The sequence below is a fragment of the Lissotriton helveticus genome, chromosome 10, assembly GCF_964261635.1.
Source record: "Lissotriton helveticus chromosome 10, aLisHel1.1, whole genome shotgun sequence".
NCBI classification, from domain to species: Eukaryota; Metazoa; Chordata; class Amphibia; order Caudata; family Salamandridae; genus Lissotriton; species Lissotriton helveticus.
The window spans coordinates 522,163,266-522,179,830 of NC_136071.1; the positions used below are offsets into that span (position 1 = coordinate 522,163,266).

The 16,565-nt window shown below is 41.4% G+C and overlaps 1 protein-coding gene across 4 annotated transcripts in view; it reads right to left on the minus strand.

The window, feature by feature from the left end:
- The window catches only part of SBK1 (SH3 domain binding kinase 1), a 74,393-nt gene extending 58,231 nt beyond the window's left edge, over positions 1-16,162 (minus strand). The window contains exons 1-3 of one of the 4 annotated variants that reach the window (XM_078663038.1): positions 15,937-16,068; positions 13,051-13,199; positions 8,404-8,507 (exon numbers count right to left, since the gene is read on the minus strand). In XM_078663038.1, coding sequence (XP_078519164.1) covers positions 8,404-8,507; positions 13,051-13,068 — 122 coding nt within the window. In that variant the 5' untranslated portion in view covers positions 13,069-13,199; positions 15,937-16,068. Of the gene's footprint in view, positions 1-8,403; positions 8,508-13,050; positions 13,444-15,936 lie in introns of those variants that run through there. The other 3 variants (XM_078663040.1, XM_078663039.1, XM_078663041.1) reach the window with 3 other exon arrangements.
- Between the last annotated feature and the right edge of the window lie 403 nt (positions 16,163-16,565).

The window sequence follows — 16,565 nt, forward strand, 5'->3', positions numbered from 1 at the left end:
ACCCAAAGTACGCACCAATCCCCTGAATTCTAAACCCAATTTATCTCCTGGTTTCATCATTATTTCTGCCAGAGACAAAGCTAGGTGACTGAGGACTAACTCACTATTTGCATATCATTAGCAATACTTCAATGTCTCCTGTTTGCTCATCCATGTCCAACCACCCAAATCATGATTATTCTATTCTCCTTTTAGGCGCACTGCAACCAGGATATTCTTTATCAGCTAAAAAAATGACACTATCTTTTAAACTCGTAATCAGTGTGATATGATCTCTTCTGCGTACTTTACATGTGTTAAATCATATCTCACTCTTTAAAACCCCTCCCTTTCACGACATAAATTCTCACGATCCACCTATCTATTCAAATATCTGTTGCTACACTCTCTTCATAGTCACATATTTTCCATGAAGTCCTTCTACTCTCTTTTAATGCCAACTCTTTGACAACCATCATCGTCAACCAGACTATAATCCCCACTGCATCTCACCCTTCTCCATCACTAGACAACCTTGATGCAGCCGTGAACCACATTTTCAACACTTTCATACGCTTCATCGAAAAACTGTATTCCATACCTTGAAATCACTTTCTCCCAGACACCTAGAATCTTATAATGTTATGGCTAGCATAAGGTAGTGCTATTTTTTCAATAACGAAAAAATGTAATATTCTGTCTGCCTACAGCAATTGTACCAATATTCCCCAGGCTATCCACCATTTCGATAAAGCTGCTCCTATCCCTACATCGCTGGCATCAGTAGTAGCAATGGTAGTAGTAGCAACATTTCCATTTTAGGAGCATTACTTATACTGCATTTTAGATCCTTAAACACTTAAATTATCATCTCATTAAGAATGCTCTCTCTCATGCATTACTTCCCTCGTGGCTTCTAACACATTGGCATACTTGTCCACACATCTTGAATTGTATTCTCCCAATCCATTGCATTTCTCTTTCTTTACCATGTTTTCCCTTTCTTCTAACCATCTCATCACCTTTATTAATGAAGTAATGTTCATATTCTGAATCCATTTGCAATAGCCCATAACCTTGGAATACAGTCATTGTTCATTCATCCCTTTAAAAAATATCTTGCATTAAACATTAGAATACCAATGTCACAGATTTTAACCCAAGTTACATCATGCAGTAGCGCTATGCCCAACCAGAGTAATAATCAATGCCAAGAGCTAAGAATTTCATGTAGGTTCACTCTGTGGTATGCTGATGACAGATCTAGTAACCTGAAAACCTAGCCCTGACTCTTGAAACTCAACATCTCTGAGGTGTTGTGCCACAGCTATCAATACAATTATTTTGATTTGACCACATAGCATACAACTATGGTGCAGTTCTAGAATATCATTGTCAATATTTTCTAACATAAATATTGTGTTCTAAATATAATTCAAAAGAAATATGGCCTCTTTAGATTTACTAATAACAAGTATACACTCAATGTGGTGATATTTTTGTTAACAATATTTATGTACGAGATTATTTCTATATTCAATATAATAACATAAAATCAAGACATTTTTAAATATTGTTTATTAATACTCAACATCTGGCCAATACATTTCATGGTCTCATTAACATTTTAAAAAGGAGACACTGTTATTTTAAAACATTCAGTGTTTTTTTCTTGACGTTTCCCAACAAGCTGTCTGTTTAGTGTGTTAAACACCGCTGCTGAAACATAAAACAACTTATTTGGGTAACATTTTAATTATATACATATTACCATCATAACGGAGACATCTTGTTTGTCCTAAAATGGGTATACATAATTAGTGTGTTAGTAGTTTATTCCCAATCTGTTAAATTTTGAAACTCTTGTGAAATCTGTGGATCAAATGACACAATTGTGTGACATCCTGGTAATCTTGAGATGGGTGGCCCTGTCCTTGTATGTCTATACTCCATGTACGCCATTCAACCATTGGGCATAGGTCAGTCTTCATAATTACACTCACTTGGATATGATGACTTACATTATGTGTATTCACCCATGTGTGCACTTCAGTGACCTGCTATTAGAGTTTTTTCCTGCTAGTAGCAGTAGAGGCTCATCCAAATTCTGTACGCTCTTCTTATCACGCCCTTTATATTCTGCAGGTTATTTGTTACAGTGTTCTCAGTTTCTGCCCATTTCAGTAGACATGCCACAACCTCTGTTCAAATCTAACCATCTCGGTGTATGTCCATTGCATAGCAATTGATGTTTCTGCTGGTAACAATACTAAACCTATACATTTACATCTAGCGTTTGCATTCTTATTCTTATTCATGTGGGCCAGCAGGTAAATCTTTTATACAATTAGGCTTGCTTTCTTGCCCTGTCAGTCCTCCTAGTAGGTGATTACATTTCAATATTCTTCAATAACTGTGCAACTCCAGACAATAGGTTTAAAATCTACATCATTAAAACGACATCTCGGGCATACTAAGTGCGTCCTATTTTGATAAATCTTTGTCTTCCTGGAAATCCAGTCACAAAATTCCATTGAAGGTCTGAGCGTTCTTTATCTAGATGTATTTGCCATTTAGATCTATGATGCAGTAGGTCACTTTTTGACATTCCCACCAATGCGTGGTACTGTAAACATATTCATTTTTTCCCTTTAACGATCAAGAATGCTCGTTCCATAACTTCATGGGTCGGCAGTTCAGTCACAGCCTTCTGTTAAATGAATTGTGCTCACACTGTACAGCCGTAAGCTAGTAACTGCCATACCTGAATATTGTATTTTGATCTTAAATCATCAAGTAATTTCAAGATACCAGTTCCAAAGAAGCCTCCTGCTCTAAACATGCCAGATTTCAGTCACACTAGTCCCTTCTGATTTGGCAGTGCAGCTTACTCGATAAGTGTACCATGATAGTAATTTGGGTGGTAATGCTATTATTGTAAGTGTCCTTTTTAAGCATCTACCCCAATATGATTTGGAAGTGCATACGAAACCATGTGGGTTTTCTTCTTTTCTCGCCTTTATCCATAGTGGGTTGAGCACCCAATTTTTATTCAAGCAACTCAGTCTCAGATGTGCTCTTTTCTGAGAACCACGTCAACATAAGTTTACACATAAGAGCATCTTGCCCCATTATTTGAGGTCCAAAACCATGTGGGCAACCCATGCAAAAGATTCAGTCCTCTAAATTACGTCCTCCTGCAATGATCTATCAATATAGTTTTGCAATGGTGCATTCTCCGAGTTCGGTATGTATCTTGCCTTGTGGGCTACAGGATGAGCTCATTTTTTAAAAATATTATCTTATGAATAAACCATTGAATAGTCCTAACTTACTGGTGAATACTTCAGAGTATTTCATAACAATCCAGTCAGTTGCTTTAACTTCCCTATTACTGTCAATTACTATGGCAGGGTCCCTTGAACTGAAATCCAAGATTACATGTAAATCTTTCTGGTGTCTCCAACCTAAAACTTTTGACATACTCTCTTTTATATACACTTCCTTCCTTATACTTTATGGAAGATGATGTCATTCCTAACAACTCATTTGTTACCCGCCTTACCCCCCCCATTTTCATATCTGGCAATACTTAATGACTTTCCTTTTAAATTTCCAATATACGATTCACATATTAATATGTACAAGCTGCCTGATTCGGCTAACATTTCTTTACTCCCTCCAATACTTAAACCACACTGGGCGGTTTACTCAATTTGTCTGTTCTTTTCATGTTCAATCTTATTTGGTATTGGTTTTCGTTTATGTTGTTCATCATCATTAATCTCTAGAAACACTTGAACATTTTCACACATCTTCCACTACCTTTACCATTTGTAAAGTCCTTCTACATTGTTGCAAAGTGTTCCTTTTACAATAACACCAAACAGGATTCCACGGTAAATGCCAAATGGTACAATGCAATTTTAGCGCCTATATATATATGCCCAAGACTTGAGACATGGGTAACTCGGTATGTAACAAATGCCTTCCCTCTGCATATTCGAATAACCACTTCCTTCACCACCTACAAGTGATCCCTCAAACAATGCCATGAAAGGAACCCCTAGGTACTCGAATATACATTGTAGATGAACTTTCATAAATGAGTACATGACCCTATAGCCACCAGGTGTTTGATTTGCCATCACCCACACATCAAATTCTTCCAACTCCCTCACTAGGATCATATAAAGCTGCCACCCAGACGCCATTTCTTTACTGCCTCTGGATGTTGTGGTAAACATCCTGTCCTTTGTTGTAGTACAGAATGGAGTATGCTTATCTTTCAAATGTAATACTGTACAAACGGGTTTATTACTGCTACGGTCATCTCTGAAACTTTTATGCGAACATTCAAATTGTATACTGTTGAGAAATAATTCTGTTTATCACTGCACTGCTCAAATGTGAAACTGCTACGTAAAGCACTCTGGCACCTAGCTAACCCTTGTTGGTTCTACATCAAAACTAAAAGAACAAAATAAACCAAATTCTTTAAATGTTTGGTGTAGAAAAATTGTCTATTTTTGTGGAAGTTAGACACTTCGCTCATGGTTGGTTATTATTAGTGAACAAACACCAATAGGTCCAAATCATACATTCAACAAAGTAGTGTTAAGTCCGTGAATTATTTTCAATAACACACAGATATGTGTTCATTCAAATGAATAACACATTTCCACCAATGGGAAGCCTAGTTTTGTTTACTACATTATTTGCTGGTACTGATTTCTATATTCATTACCCTTCTGAAAAAACAAGAGTACAGAATGAATAACGTGTATAATAACTTAATAGTGTAATCTCGCAGAACTGGTCACAATTGTAAGCTACTTGGCCATACTCATTGTGATTTATTGTCATGGGTAACAAAACTGAAGCAACCAAATGAAATGACTGATAAGACTGCACAAGTTTTGAATGCAAAAATCTTATTTGGCAAACTTGGATTCAACCGGAAGTCCAACTGATCATGTTAATACTAATTCTGGTTCACAATGCCAAATTGGTTTACGCTGCAAATCAATGTACCTTTGAAATTTGCATTTGCTGTGTGAGAGTCTCTGGTCAACCCATCAGAACTTTAATTTTTTTCATCAGGATTCTGCTTTTTCCACTCTAAATCAAAATCAAATATTCTCAGTACAAAATATTTCAAACATGTGCCAAGTCCTGCTTATCGTATGGCCAAGCAAAAATTAGCCAAAGTCAATACTCCGGGAGGGACATACACAAGGCTGACAAGCTGGGGCATGAATAAGGAGCAGGCAAATGAGAGTGACAGGAAAGCCAACCAATAGTAAGCAATGGGCAGACTGTAAGTCATTGTGTGCTCTTAGTAAGCCCACAATGTCTTTCGCTGTAGGCTTGACCTAAAAGCATGTGTCTGCAACGACAATGCACCATTGGAACTGACTGCAGGATAAGGGAAAAGAAGAAGTAATTGCAGGGATGCAGTGCAGCAGGAAAAATAGGAGGGGGAGCCGCAAACATTGATAAAGAAGATACAGGCAGACGAAGGGCAAGGAAATGCTGGGCCATGATGGGGGAAAATAGAAAATGTAATGAATCGGCACATCAGAAAGTAAGTAGAATGCAGAAAGATTTACAATGGTGACAGTATTAGTACTACTAGTAAAAATAGAAGCGTAACTTTGTAAGAAGGGTAGGGGAATCCTCTTAAAGTCAGCCTGGTGCAGGCGGTCATGACTTAACTACCAGCACAATACAACAGAGACAGAGAGCTTTTCAAGAAAAAAGCACTGGTTTACTCTATAATCAGCATGATTACATCCCACCCGCTGAGTACTGCACTGCCAACCACAAGTCCTGCAGCAGAAGTAAATTGTTCGACAAATGCCTAATTCTGGCATGCCACAAGAGGATAATGACTGTATGCTGGAGCATTTCTTCTGTACTTAGAAGTCACCTTACTGTCACCTTCACAGGGGAAGCATAACATAGAAAAAATAATACATTTGTAAGATAGGAAACAAGTGTTAAGGCTTCATTTTGGGACATTTCATCCAGACTGATGCTCCTGTATAAGGATTTTGAAGTTTCCATGCTTTCCTTTTCTCCAAACAACCAGGTATTTTTATGGTCATTGTAGGTGAGTTGTCTTTTTTGGATGTATTAGGACTCCATGTCCTACGACACACCTGTTCAGTGTCTCAGTGTGTGTGCTTTGGGCCTAAAATGGTACTGACAACATTTGTTACAGTAAATTGGTCTAATTAACTTCCAGTAAAGCCACTGTAGATGGTGCTTACAAAATGCACCAGTGCCATGGGAGTTTAATGTCAAATGTGGGCTGCAGTGTGTATTTACACCACACACAAATATGAAAAACCGATATCACGGCCTGCAGCTCCACTGTGCTCTGGCTTGGCTGCAGTTTAAAAGCACTGCAGGATACCATGTGAAGTAGCTGTGCATGTACAAAACACAATTTTTATATTTTACCACACCCATGAAGGGTGCCTTGTAGGTAAGTCTGGGCGGAATTTCATACACACCTGAGTAATTGGAGTAATTCTGCGTTACTCTTTGATGCAGAATTACTGATAATTACGCGATTACTCATGCTTGCATAATTTTGGGGGGGAAATCCTACCGCAAGGGAACATTTCACGAGCAGCCCGCTTGCTATTTATGTCTTGCTGCACTTAGCTACATTTCGTAGCTCAACAATACATCTTCTTGCCTATTTTGGACGTGAGGGTGCATTTTGCGCTAACAAATTAGAGTAAATGCAGGGAGTATGTTGGGGAAAAATCCTACCCTAAGAGCCCATTTAGCCAATGCAAGTGACGACTTGTGCTTGCCATTCGTTTTCTGTTGCATTATGCGCTATTTCTTAGCACAAAATGCATCCTCATCTCAATTCTGGACGCAAAAGGGGCATTTTTGCACTAAGAAATAGCACTTAAGGCAGAATTACTCCTCTCTCCTAATTTCATGGAAATCTTAGGTAACTCCGTGTGATTACACTACACCAAATTACGGGAGTTACGTCCACCCTTTCTTGTAAGCCCTCAGTCAATAGTGCTTATTAATTCATATATATAAAAGAGGCACACAAAATATTTGGAATACTGTGCCCACACAGTGACTAAATGCCCAAAATCTGTTTTCACTGTGTATGTTCAGCTAGATTCTGCATGAACACTCCTAAGTAAAATTAAAACCCTTCATCATTACCCTTTCACCTGAGAAAATGCTAGCCAAGTTATTTTCCACCTAATTTTAAACTACCAATTTCAAGCGAAAGAAAGATATTTAATTTTTTTCTGGAAAAGCAGCTTTATAACAATGTACTTTGGGCTGCCCAAACTAAAACCGACTTCTAGCTCGTTTTACTACTCACCTCACCTCCAGATGCTTAATACATATTCTTGACTGGAGTTAAATATCCGGCTCTCACAAGACAGTAGCCCAGTCTGTAGGCCCATGTAACAAGGACTGGCCATCAGGGAGGGGAAAAGGAGCAGTTGGCACAACAAATGACAGCCTTAATGCTACCTCTTTTGACTTGGAGGTGCCAAATTGGAATCATGATCTGCTCCCATACATTTCCAGGGCGCTCTTACACTTTCTAGATCCTGTCCCAAATGCAAAAAAACAGTTCTGGACTTTGACAAAGGGAGAAGACCTCATCAAAATAGTGCAAACGTTTAAAGTTCTGGGCACTTTTGTTTGGCTTAAATTTTTGAAAAAATCATACCTTTAGTTACAATTGTAATTATTTTGTTGTCTTTTTGCTCATTAAACGTGTCTTTATAGTTTATGTGTTGTTTCTGTGCTTGACAATTGTTTGGTATTGATTGCACTTTACATGCATTTCTCTTGGAAACTTCTAGTTCCTTCTGCCCTTGGTACTAGCAGTCAAGGAGAGTTTGCATTGGAACCATAAGGCAGCTGCCTGAAGTGGCTTTATTGGGAAAGGCCCCACAAATACTATAAACTCACAAACAGTAATCTACCCACAAATATAGAGTCAGTTTGTAGGAAGTCAAAGTTACTAGAACTTAGTAAAGTTATCTTTTTCTGAAATGTGTAATACATCAAAGAAAAACAGATGAGACAAGTCAAATAAATTACAAAATGTTGCATCAAAAGTAGCAAAATCTGTGTTGAAACAAAGGTGTTTATAAAGTGAAAGAAATATCGGTAGATTGAGGAAAAGAACGACTGATCTCCATTACTCAGAAGTATGGCTACATCACCCTCAGATCCCTTGCCTGGCGTGCTACGGAAAGACATTTCTTTCTGGCAACAGCCAGATTCTTTACGTATAAAGCTACCAATCATCACACCTTCTCTTTTAAAACTTTCAAATAAGAATTAGATTACTACTACTCACCAAACAATGTAGAACTACACGCAAAATGAATAACTGAAACAGATCCAAGAACCTACCTAGGAAACATTTTTCTTTCAGGCCCTCTGCTAGGCTGACTCAGCCCCATCCCTGTAGTCGAACTTCTCCACAAGCTGGCTTGAGTACACTGAAATGTATATATCTGTAAATAGTGAATATTGGAGTAAAAAGATAATGTTCAAATAGAATGGCTGTCCACCTTGTATAAATTATATTCACTATTTTGGAATAAAGGATGTTGTAAAATGTAAAGCAACTACCAACTATTAAACAAATACATGTTATGTAATCTCTCTAAAATGTTGCCTAGTTGCATTACAGAGTCAATGGACCAGATGTCTACACCGACTGAATATGAGTGTAGGAGAACGAAGATCTAAAAAGAATGCGAAAAGTAATACATGGAAAACGGAGATAAAATATTTTTGGGCTAGATTAGCTAGAAGAAAAAGTACAATGGCGGAATTAAGAGTTAAGAGTTAAAAGGGAAAATGTTGAAAAATAATTCTGCTGACATTTTTAGGAAACTGCTAAATCACTGTTGAATGGAAGAACTTCAAAAGAAAATGGGCTTTTATCTATGACAATCCGGCTGGATCAAGTAAAACTAATGGTGGTGAGGGTAAGGTGGCCAGTTTGTATACACTCAAGCATGACAAATATTCGCAAAGCTAATAGGACTGGCATTGGCTAATAGCATTGTGGCACTGTTAGTGTTTGTTTTGTTATGGTGGGGTGTTTTCACAAAGCCAGTTCCCTGCAAATCGTAATAAGGCCCTTTATATCTAATACCACCTTTAAAACTCAGATAATCAGTAATTTTAACCATTACCAAAATGAAGCTCTAAGTGTCTGACACGCCTACGTGGAGTTGGGCCCCTTTGATAAAAGGCTGAATTAATCCAAATTATTTTAAGGGAAGATAAGGACCTGCAACCGGTGTAGCCTACCCATCTCCATATCCAGGCCGGCCAAGTATCACGCATCATGTGTGACGCTAACGCATTTCAGTGTGGTGTTCCGCATCACCGCACTGAAATGCATTGTCACGCATAATGCATGTGTCTCACAGCGGACACTGAAGTGCTGGCTGGCAGTTACAACTGTTTAGTGTGGCAGCGCGTCGTGTCCCCACTGCTCTCACAGGCTTAAATTGAGCTAAATTAAGGCTGCTCGCAAGGTGACTCACACTGATACAATGTGTCACCTTCCTGAATCCTCGCTGAGCAGCCGGCCAATCAGGTTGTGTGCTTCAAGACGGCACATGAGGGACGTTGCATCCTGCTGCCATAGGGAAGTTTGTTAACGAAAATGCCATCTGCCTAGGGTTTTGCGCGGCTCTGCAAATTTGTTCAAATATGGCACTTGCAGCGGTGCGCTGTCTGCTGCAAGCAGCTCCGCACTGGCGCTGCCGTGCGCTATACTCAGCCATTTTACTTAACCCGCTAAATTCAACAATGCCAGACCTGAGAGTGTCCGATTTGAGGAGTGAGCGACCCACCCGGGTAGTAGCGGCCGCCAGGACAGAGTCTGGGTGTTACTGGACGGCAAGCAAAAGGGCATGTGAAACACTACTCTCCTCGCCAACTTTAGGCCCATCTCCCTGCTCCCCTTTCTGGGTAAGATTCTCGAGAGCCATATTACCTCTTGTCTCTCGGTCTATATCGAGGACAATCACCTCCTGGCCTCCCATCAAGCAGGTTTCCGTCGACCCACTCGACCGAATCAGTGGTTCTTTCCGTTCTGGACGAGCTCAGGAGAAAGGCAGATTCCAACTCTCCCCAGGCCTTGGTCCTCCTCGATTTGTCCGCTGCCTTCGACACGGTCGACCATTCCATTCTTCTCGACCGTGTCGGAGCAGCGGGCATTCGGGGGACTGCCTTGGCCTGGCTTGCCTCTTTCCTCCAAGGCCGGACGCAGGCGGTCCAACTCGAGGGCTTTATTGCCCCCACCCGCTCTGTTTCCTGTGGGGTCCCCCAGGGCTCCTTCCTTTCCCCTCTCCTTTTCAATCTTTATATCCATCCCCTCATCGTTTCCCTGCTCAATATGGAGGTCTCTGTCTTCAATTATGCCGACGACCTCCAGCTTGTCTTTGACCTCTCTTCCTCCCCGGCATCCATTCTCAACTTTCAAACCACACTTACCTTCATTTACGATTGGATGAATCAAAATCATCTAAAACTCAATCCGGACAAGACGGAGTTAGTCCTGACTGGTGGTTCCCCCAGCCCTTGGACTTCCGCCTTTTGGCCTCCCGTTCTTGGTCCCCCCCGGTACCCTCTGCTTCTGTCAAAACCCTGGGAATCAAAGTCAGTCAGGACCTTTCCATGCGCCCTCAGATCAGCTCCATCGTCTCATCTTGCTTTTTGTCCCTCAGAGTTATTCGGAAGATCTCCCGTTTTTTTCCCTTCGAAGCCCTCAAATTCATTATCCTGGCCATGATCATCTCCCGTTTGGACTATGGGAACTGCTTGTACGTGGGCATTCCTGCCTATGAGCGGCGGCGCCTCCAGTCCATACAGAACCAAGCCGCTCGTCTTATCCACCGGCTTCCCAAGTTCCATCGCACCACTCCCCTGCTTAAGTCTCTTCATTGGCTACCCATTCTGCAGAGATCCCTATTTAAGATGGGCTGCACGGTCTTCATGGCCCGTGCTGGCACGGCCCCAGTCTATATTTTATTAACTCCATGATTACCTCTTATGTCCCCACCCGCAGCCTCCGCTCTTCTACCCAGGCTCTCCTTAGCATCCCTCGGTATCGGAGGACCAGGGTGGGCGGCATGAGGTTTTCCATCTTGGCCCCCCGTTTCTGGAACACCCTCCCCTTGTCTATCAGGTCCATGACTGTCTATTCGGATTTTCGTAAAGCCCTAAAAACCCACCTTTTCTCTCAAGCCTACCCATCACAGTAACTTTCCGGTGCCTCCCTCTCGTCGGGTCAACCCCCTAGCGCCAGGAAACCGCTTGGTATCAGAGCGCTTTACAAATATCTTCAACTTCCACTATCAGTTTCGGATTTTCAAGATGCTATCACAGGTGAGCCTGGCATACACATCTAATATTTGTTTTGTTCAGCATAGGCTGCGTCAAATGCAGATGATGTAAATTGATGACCCCGAGTAAATTTCACCGGCGGCGGCGCGGCGACACAACAGTGCCAGGACACACAGACACTGAAGTATTGACTCATGGTCGCTCGCCGCGCAAGAAGAGAGGCATTGGGGAGCGCGGGCGGCGGCGCAAACCAAACTGCGACCAAGCGGGGGTACGAGGAGTGTGGCAGTGCTGAGTATAGTGCTATCACAGGCCGGACCACCACAGACAGCTCAGTATTGAGGAGGCCGATCGGGAAAGTGCATTGTAGAGTGTGGTCGGAGTGATGACCTCTGACCGACCGTCAAACGTCTGGTTCGTTTGCAACAGCTGTCAGGAGAGGACTCGGACAGGCTGCCTGAATTCTCCGGGCACCGGCGGCAAACCGAAAATGATTGCCTGGGAGGGGGCGGATGGCACGAGGTAGCCTTTAGCCTGCTCCAGAGTCAATCGCCGAGGCCAGACACACAGTGCTGCGACTTCCTGGATGAAAATCGGATTACCAAGAACCGAGTTAGGTAATTAAAGTAGTTACCACTTGCCAGCCCCACTCGAGTCTCTGTCAGAGTACTAGATTAGTGCCCTTCAATTTCTGGTCCCCTGCAGTACGCTTAAGATCTTCTTAGAGTTTCTCCATGCTGAAATTAGTGTATTTTCTGGTGTTTATGTGCTTCCCTCATCTTTATGTTGGAAAGAGTCACTCATAGTCCCTGAAATGTCACTCATATTTTCACTGAAATTATGCAACTGTCACTCATAGCAATCGGAAACCTTGGCAGCTATGCATGTCTACTGCTCTATCTTCACTCTAACGCTGTCAGCACTGGGACTACCTCTGAAACCCTCATCATTAGAATGAGAAAATATCTCTTGCACAACCAGAACAAAGACATATGCTATTACTCCTTCTGTGCCACACACACAACATTTGTAATAAAAGAATAATTTATAAAATATGCACCTAGTTATTTTTTTCTTTTTTAATTTTTTCATAGTCTTCTTTTTAGAGCCATGGTGACCAAAACACTTTGGGGCAGATTTACAAGCCCCTTGTGCCACTTTTGCGACACTTTTAACATGGAAAAAGTGACACAAAAGTGGCGCAAGGGGCTTGTAAATCTGCCCTTATGTTTTAAAAACTGCACAGAGAACAGGCTTTGGGTCAGTTCGCTTTAGCCAGTGATTGTTTAGGGTGAGACCACTGCAGGCACTGCTCTAAGACATTCTGAATAACATCTTGCTTAAAGGAGCATTTCTATCTCAACCTCAAGCTATTCACTTTCAGATGTATATTATTTCAACTCCTGAAAAGTGCTTCCAATGTAGGGAATGCGGTGTATTGTTTTCAGTATCTGGTGGAGACTATTTTCTGAAAGCAGTTGCCATTTTTAAAAGACAGCTTCCAATACCAAATGAAAGCAACACATTTCAATTGATAAACGTATTATCAAACCGTCATCTAAATAAGTTCATAGCTGCACTATAATACATACCAGGTTTTGTTTATCAACAAAATATTTTTGTACAAGAAGATACATAAAAAATTCAAAAAAAGTATTACAAATTATACACGTATTACAGTGCATTTACCAATAATGATTTTTTCATCTTTCGCAGTTGTCTCCCATCAGCGCAGCTTACTAGTTGTTAAAAGGTATAAGCGCAAGACAAAAATTCACTTTTCATGTCCATGAGCTTCAAAAAGCCATACTGGCCATTCTCCTCAGGCTGATCTATTGCTATAGAAACAAGAACAGAAATGGTATCTAGGGAATGGTGCTGCTTCAAATAGATAAAAGTATGGACGGCGTGGAAACTGAACAATTTTCTTCAATACACTATGGGGCAGATTTACAAGCCCCTTGCGTCATTTTTGCGCCGCAGTTGCGTCACAAAAAGTGAAGCAGCAACAGTGTAAAAATGCGGCCCATTTACAACGTGACGCAATTAAGGAGATGAGTCACGTTGTAAGGTCCTGCGTCACATTATACCTGCGTCAGGTATAATGTATGAAGGTGGGCGTTCCAAAGCAAAAAAGCCTTGTAGAAGTGACACAGTGAAAAAAAATGAAATTAGAAAACCTGCATTAATCATGACTTCCAATCTTAACTAAATTGTGTGATCCTAGGCAATTGTTTGATTTTACCAATCCTTCTTTTTCTTCACCATTGCACATTTATTTTTTATTTTACGGTGTTTTATAAACCACAAACTTGACCCGAAGGTATCGGGTATCAGAGCGCTTTACATAGTACCAGTTGTATTACATGAGGACACATTTATTTTTTGTTAGGCACGGGGAGATTAAGTGATTTGCCCAGAATCACAGGATGTTCAGAATCATTGTCGAGATTCGAACCCATGTGCCCCAAATTTTAGGTCAACCGCCCTAGCCATTAACCCAACTCCTCTCCCCATGAAATGAAAGCACCTTCAAATATGTGAGTTCAGAAAAACAAATGTAGAAAAACCTATTGTGAATGATTTAATAGACTATAATGTTGCTCTATTTATAAAAATCTGGGCCACATACAGGGTTCACACAACAACCATCTTACCTTATAGTTCACTAATGGAACTGTCACCAAGGTAGGGAGCAAAGATAGAATGGTTCTAATATCATGATTAAAATTGATTACTTTCAATATTTACTTCAGTGCTGTAATGTGACGTATTCATGTAAGAGCTATCAAAGGTAAAAAACAAGTTATTGAATTTTGAAGAGCCTATCAAATTTGTGTTTTTAAACAAATTGTATTCAGTTTCTCCAACTACACAGTACAATCAAGAAGAAAATTCAAATAATGACAATCTTTGTAGCAGATAGCACATATATACCGGGTGGTAAAAATAAATCGTAAACAATTACTACACAACTTGACCGTGTACCACCTTGGTATGCGCGTCTCATTTGGGACCCGGCTAAACAGCCTGCATCCTGATATGCTCACTCTTCTCATCCTGCCACCATATCAAGTGTAGCAGTTTCTGAATTCAAAGATTAACAAGTAATACACATTTTTTTAAACTCCCCACCCCCCCTTCCCTGCTGACGGGTCACACCTGTCCTTCGAACACCGAAATCTATGAGGGTGTAGCTCAAACCTAGCTTATAAGAAACTGAAAGTGGGGTGTCTGTCCCAGTTGGTGGGTGAGTACATTGTGAATTGGGGGAAGAAAGAAAAGGGGGGAGAAACTAGATCCCAAGCTCGGTAATTCTTGTAGTGCAACTACATTAGGAGAGGCCCCCATCCATGCAGGAGCGTGGTGGCAAAGTGTTGAGACTCCTACAAAGCTTCATGGAAGGAGTGTGTTTGCTGCTTTCAAAGCTTCCAGCAAGAGGTCCCAACTCATAGCGATCGGTTCCTTTCTTAGGCCTCTATTCTCCTCTCGCCAGATAGCTATACGCTTTCAGCCAGTCCCCACTTCTCCACCTCTTCCGTCCAGCTGAGCAGTGTTGGAGCTACGGAGGATTTCCACCTCCTAGTGATACCTCACTTAGCAAGGAGCAAAGCCAGATCTGCGAATTTGGCCTGTACTTTGAACTCGTTACGCCTTCTATATAGACCAGGGAGACATGTATCTACTGTGTGCCATCCCATGTCACCCACGACGTCCTTTAAAATAGTAGTTATGCCACCCCAATATCTCCCTAGGCTGGGGCAGGACCAGAGCATGTGTAACAGATCAGCATCCTGTTCAGGACATCTTGAGTCTATCATATTTTAGGTAATATTTGTTTTAAGATTTACACTGCAAACATTTTCTGGGTTTGGGTTGTGCCTGGGATCTAAGGGCAAAGCGAGTCGAGTCCCCTTGTCTTGGCTCTAGCTCGGCTTGCCCCATTAATTTGTTGGCTCACCCATCTCTAACAAACATGCACAACTGTATGACTAATGCAGAGAATTTTAAAACATAGTGACTGTGTCAATGCTTGTTTTCTATGTAACCTGGTTAGATAGGTCACAGGGCACCCATAAACTTTGTATTTTACTGATATTTATTCCGAAGCTTTCTTACCCCATGCAATGCCCATGTAAGACCAACTGTCACAATTAATTATAGGTTTTCTTGGGGAAAATGTTTTTCCTCTTGGTTGGACTGAATGTGACACAAAACCTACATCTTTAGTAGTGTTTTTCGTATCGAATGATACATCTTCCTCCCACTAACACGATCTAATAATTTTTTTAAAAGCAAGTTCGTGCTGATCACAAAAGCGTTTTAATATAAAGGAAAATCCAGGCCTACTTGTTTTGTCAATGTTGTCTGCCTCATGTTTGTCGTGGACCACAACTCAAATTATGGTAAATGCAACACCATGGAAGGCGGCACTCGCGTCGCCTTTCGTACTAATTCATACTGTAGAAAATATAAAAAACCCTTCCCTACAAAAATCACGATTGAATTAGCATCGCACAATCACCAACTCCTCCTCCGCCCCTTCCTTACAAGACAATAAACCGCCTTTAACACCTGTCAGCGTGCTATTGTGAGCCCTGCAACTCGTGCTGAGTCTCACAGGATCCCAGATACAGTACAGCTGCTGCACATGCAAGGAGCCTCGTTTTAAAAAACCTACAAGCCTGGGCAATCATCTGTGTTTCCTAACATGACACCAGCCCCTTTGATTCCGTGATTGCCCGGCCCCGTGGGCTTGCGTGCTGGTCGTGATGCGTGGACGCCAGCGGCTCGTGCTTCACGCCACGGGCCTCCGTCGGCTGATTCGTCAGTTCGCATTCGCTGATTCGTCAGTTCGCCTTCGCTGCTTCTGAGGTTATTCATAGCCGCGTGCGGGGCCGCCGGCAGCAGATTCAGCACAATTTGGGGACGCTTTTTTTCTGTGTTTGAAATAGAAATAATCGGCTCCCTAGCCGTGATAATGTCTATTTCTGTCGCTGTTACGGTGACTCTTGAAAAGAACGCTTTAAATTAACAGCAGACATCTCACGCGAAGAAGTGCAATTAAAAACATCACAAAACACTAAATAAAACACGAGCTTGCTGGTGAAACTAGCACTGGCAAAGACAATGGGCCCACACCCGTCTTTACATTTATAGAAGCTAGATTCGAGTTTATGGTGATTATAGATTTGTTTGTGGCA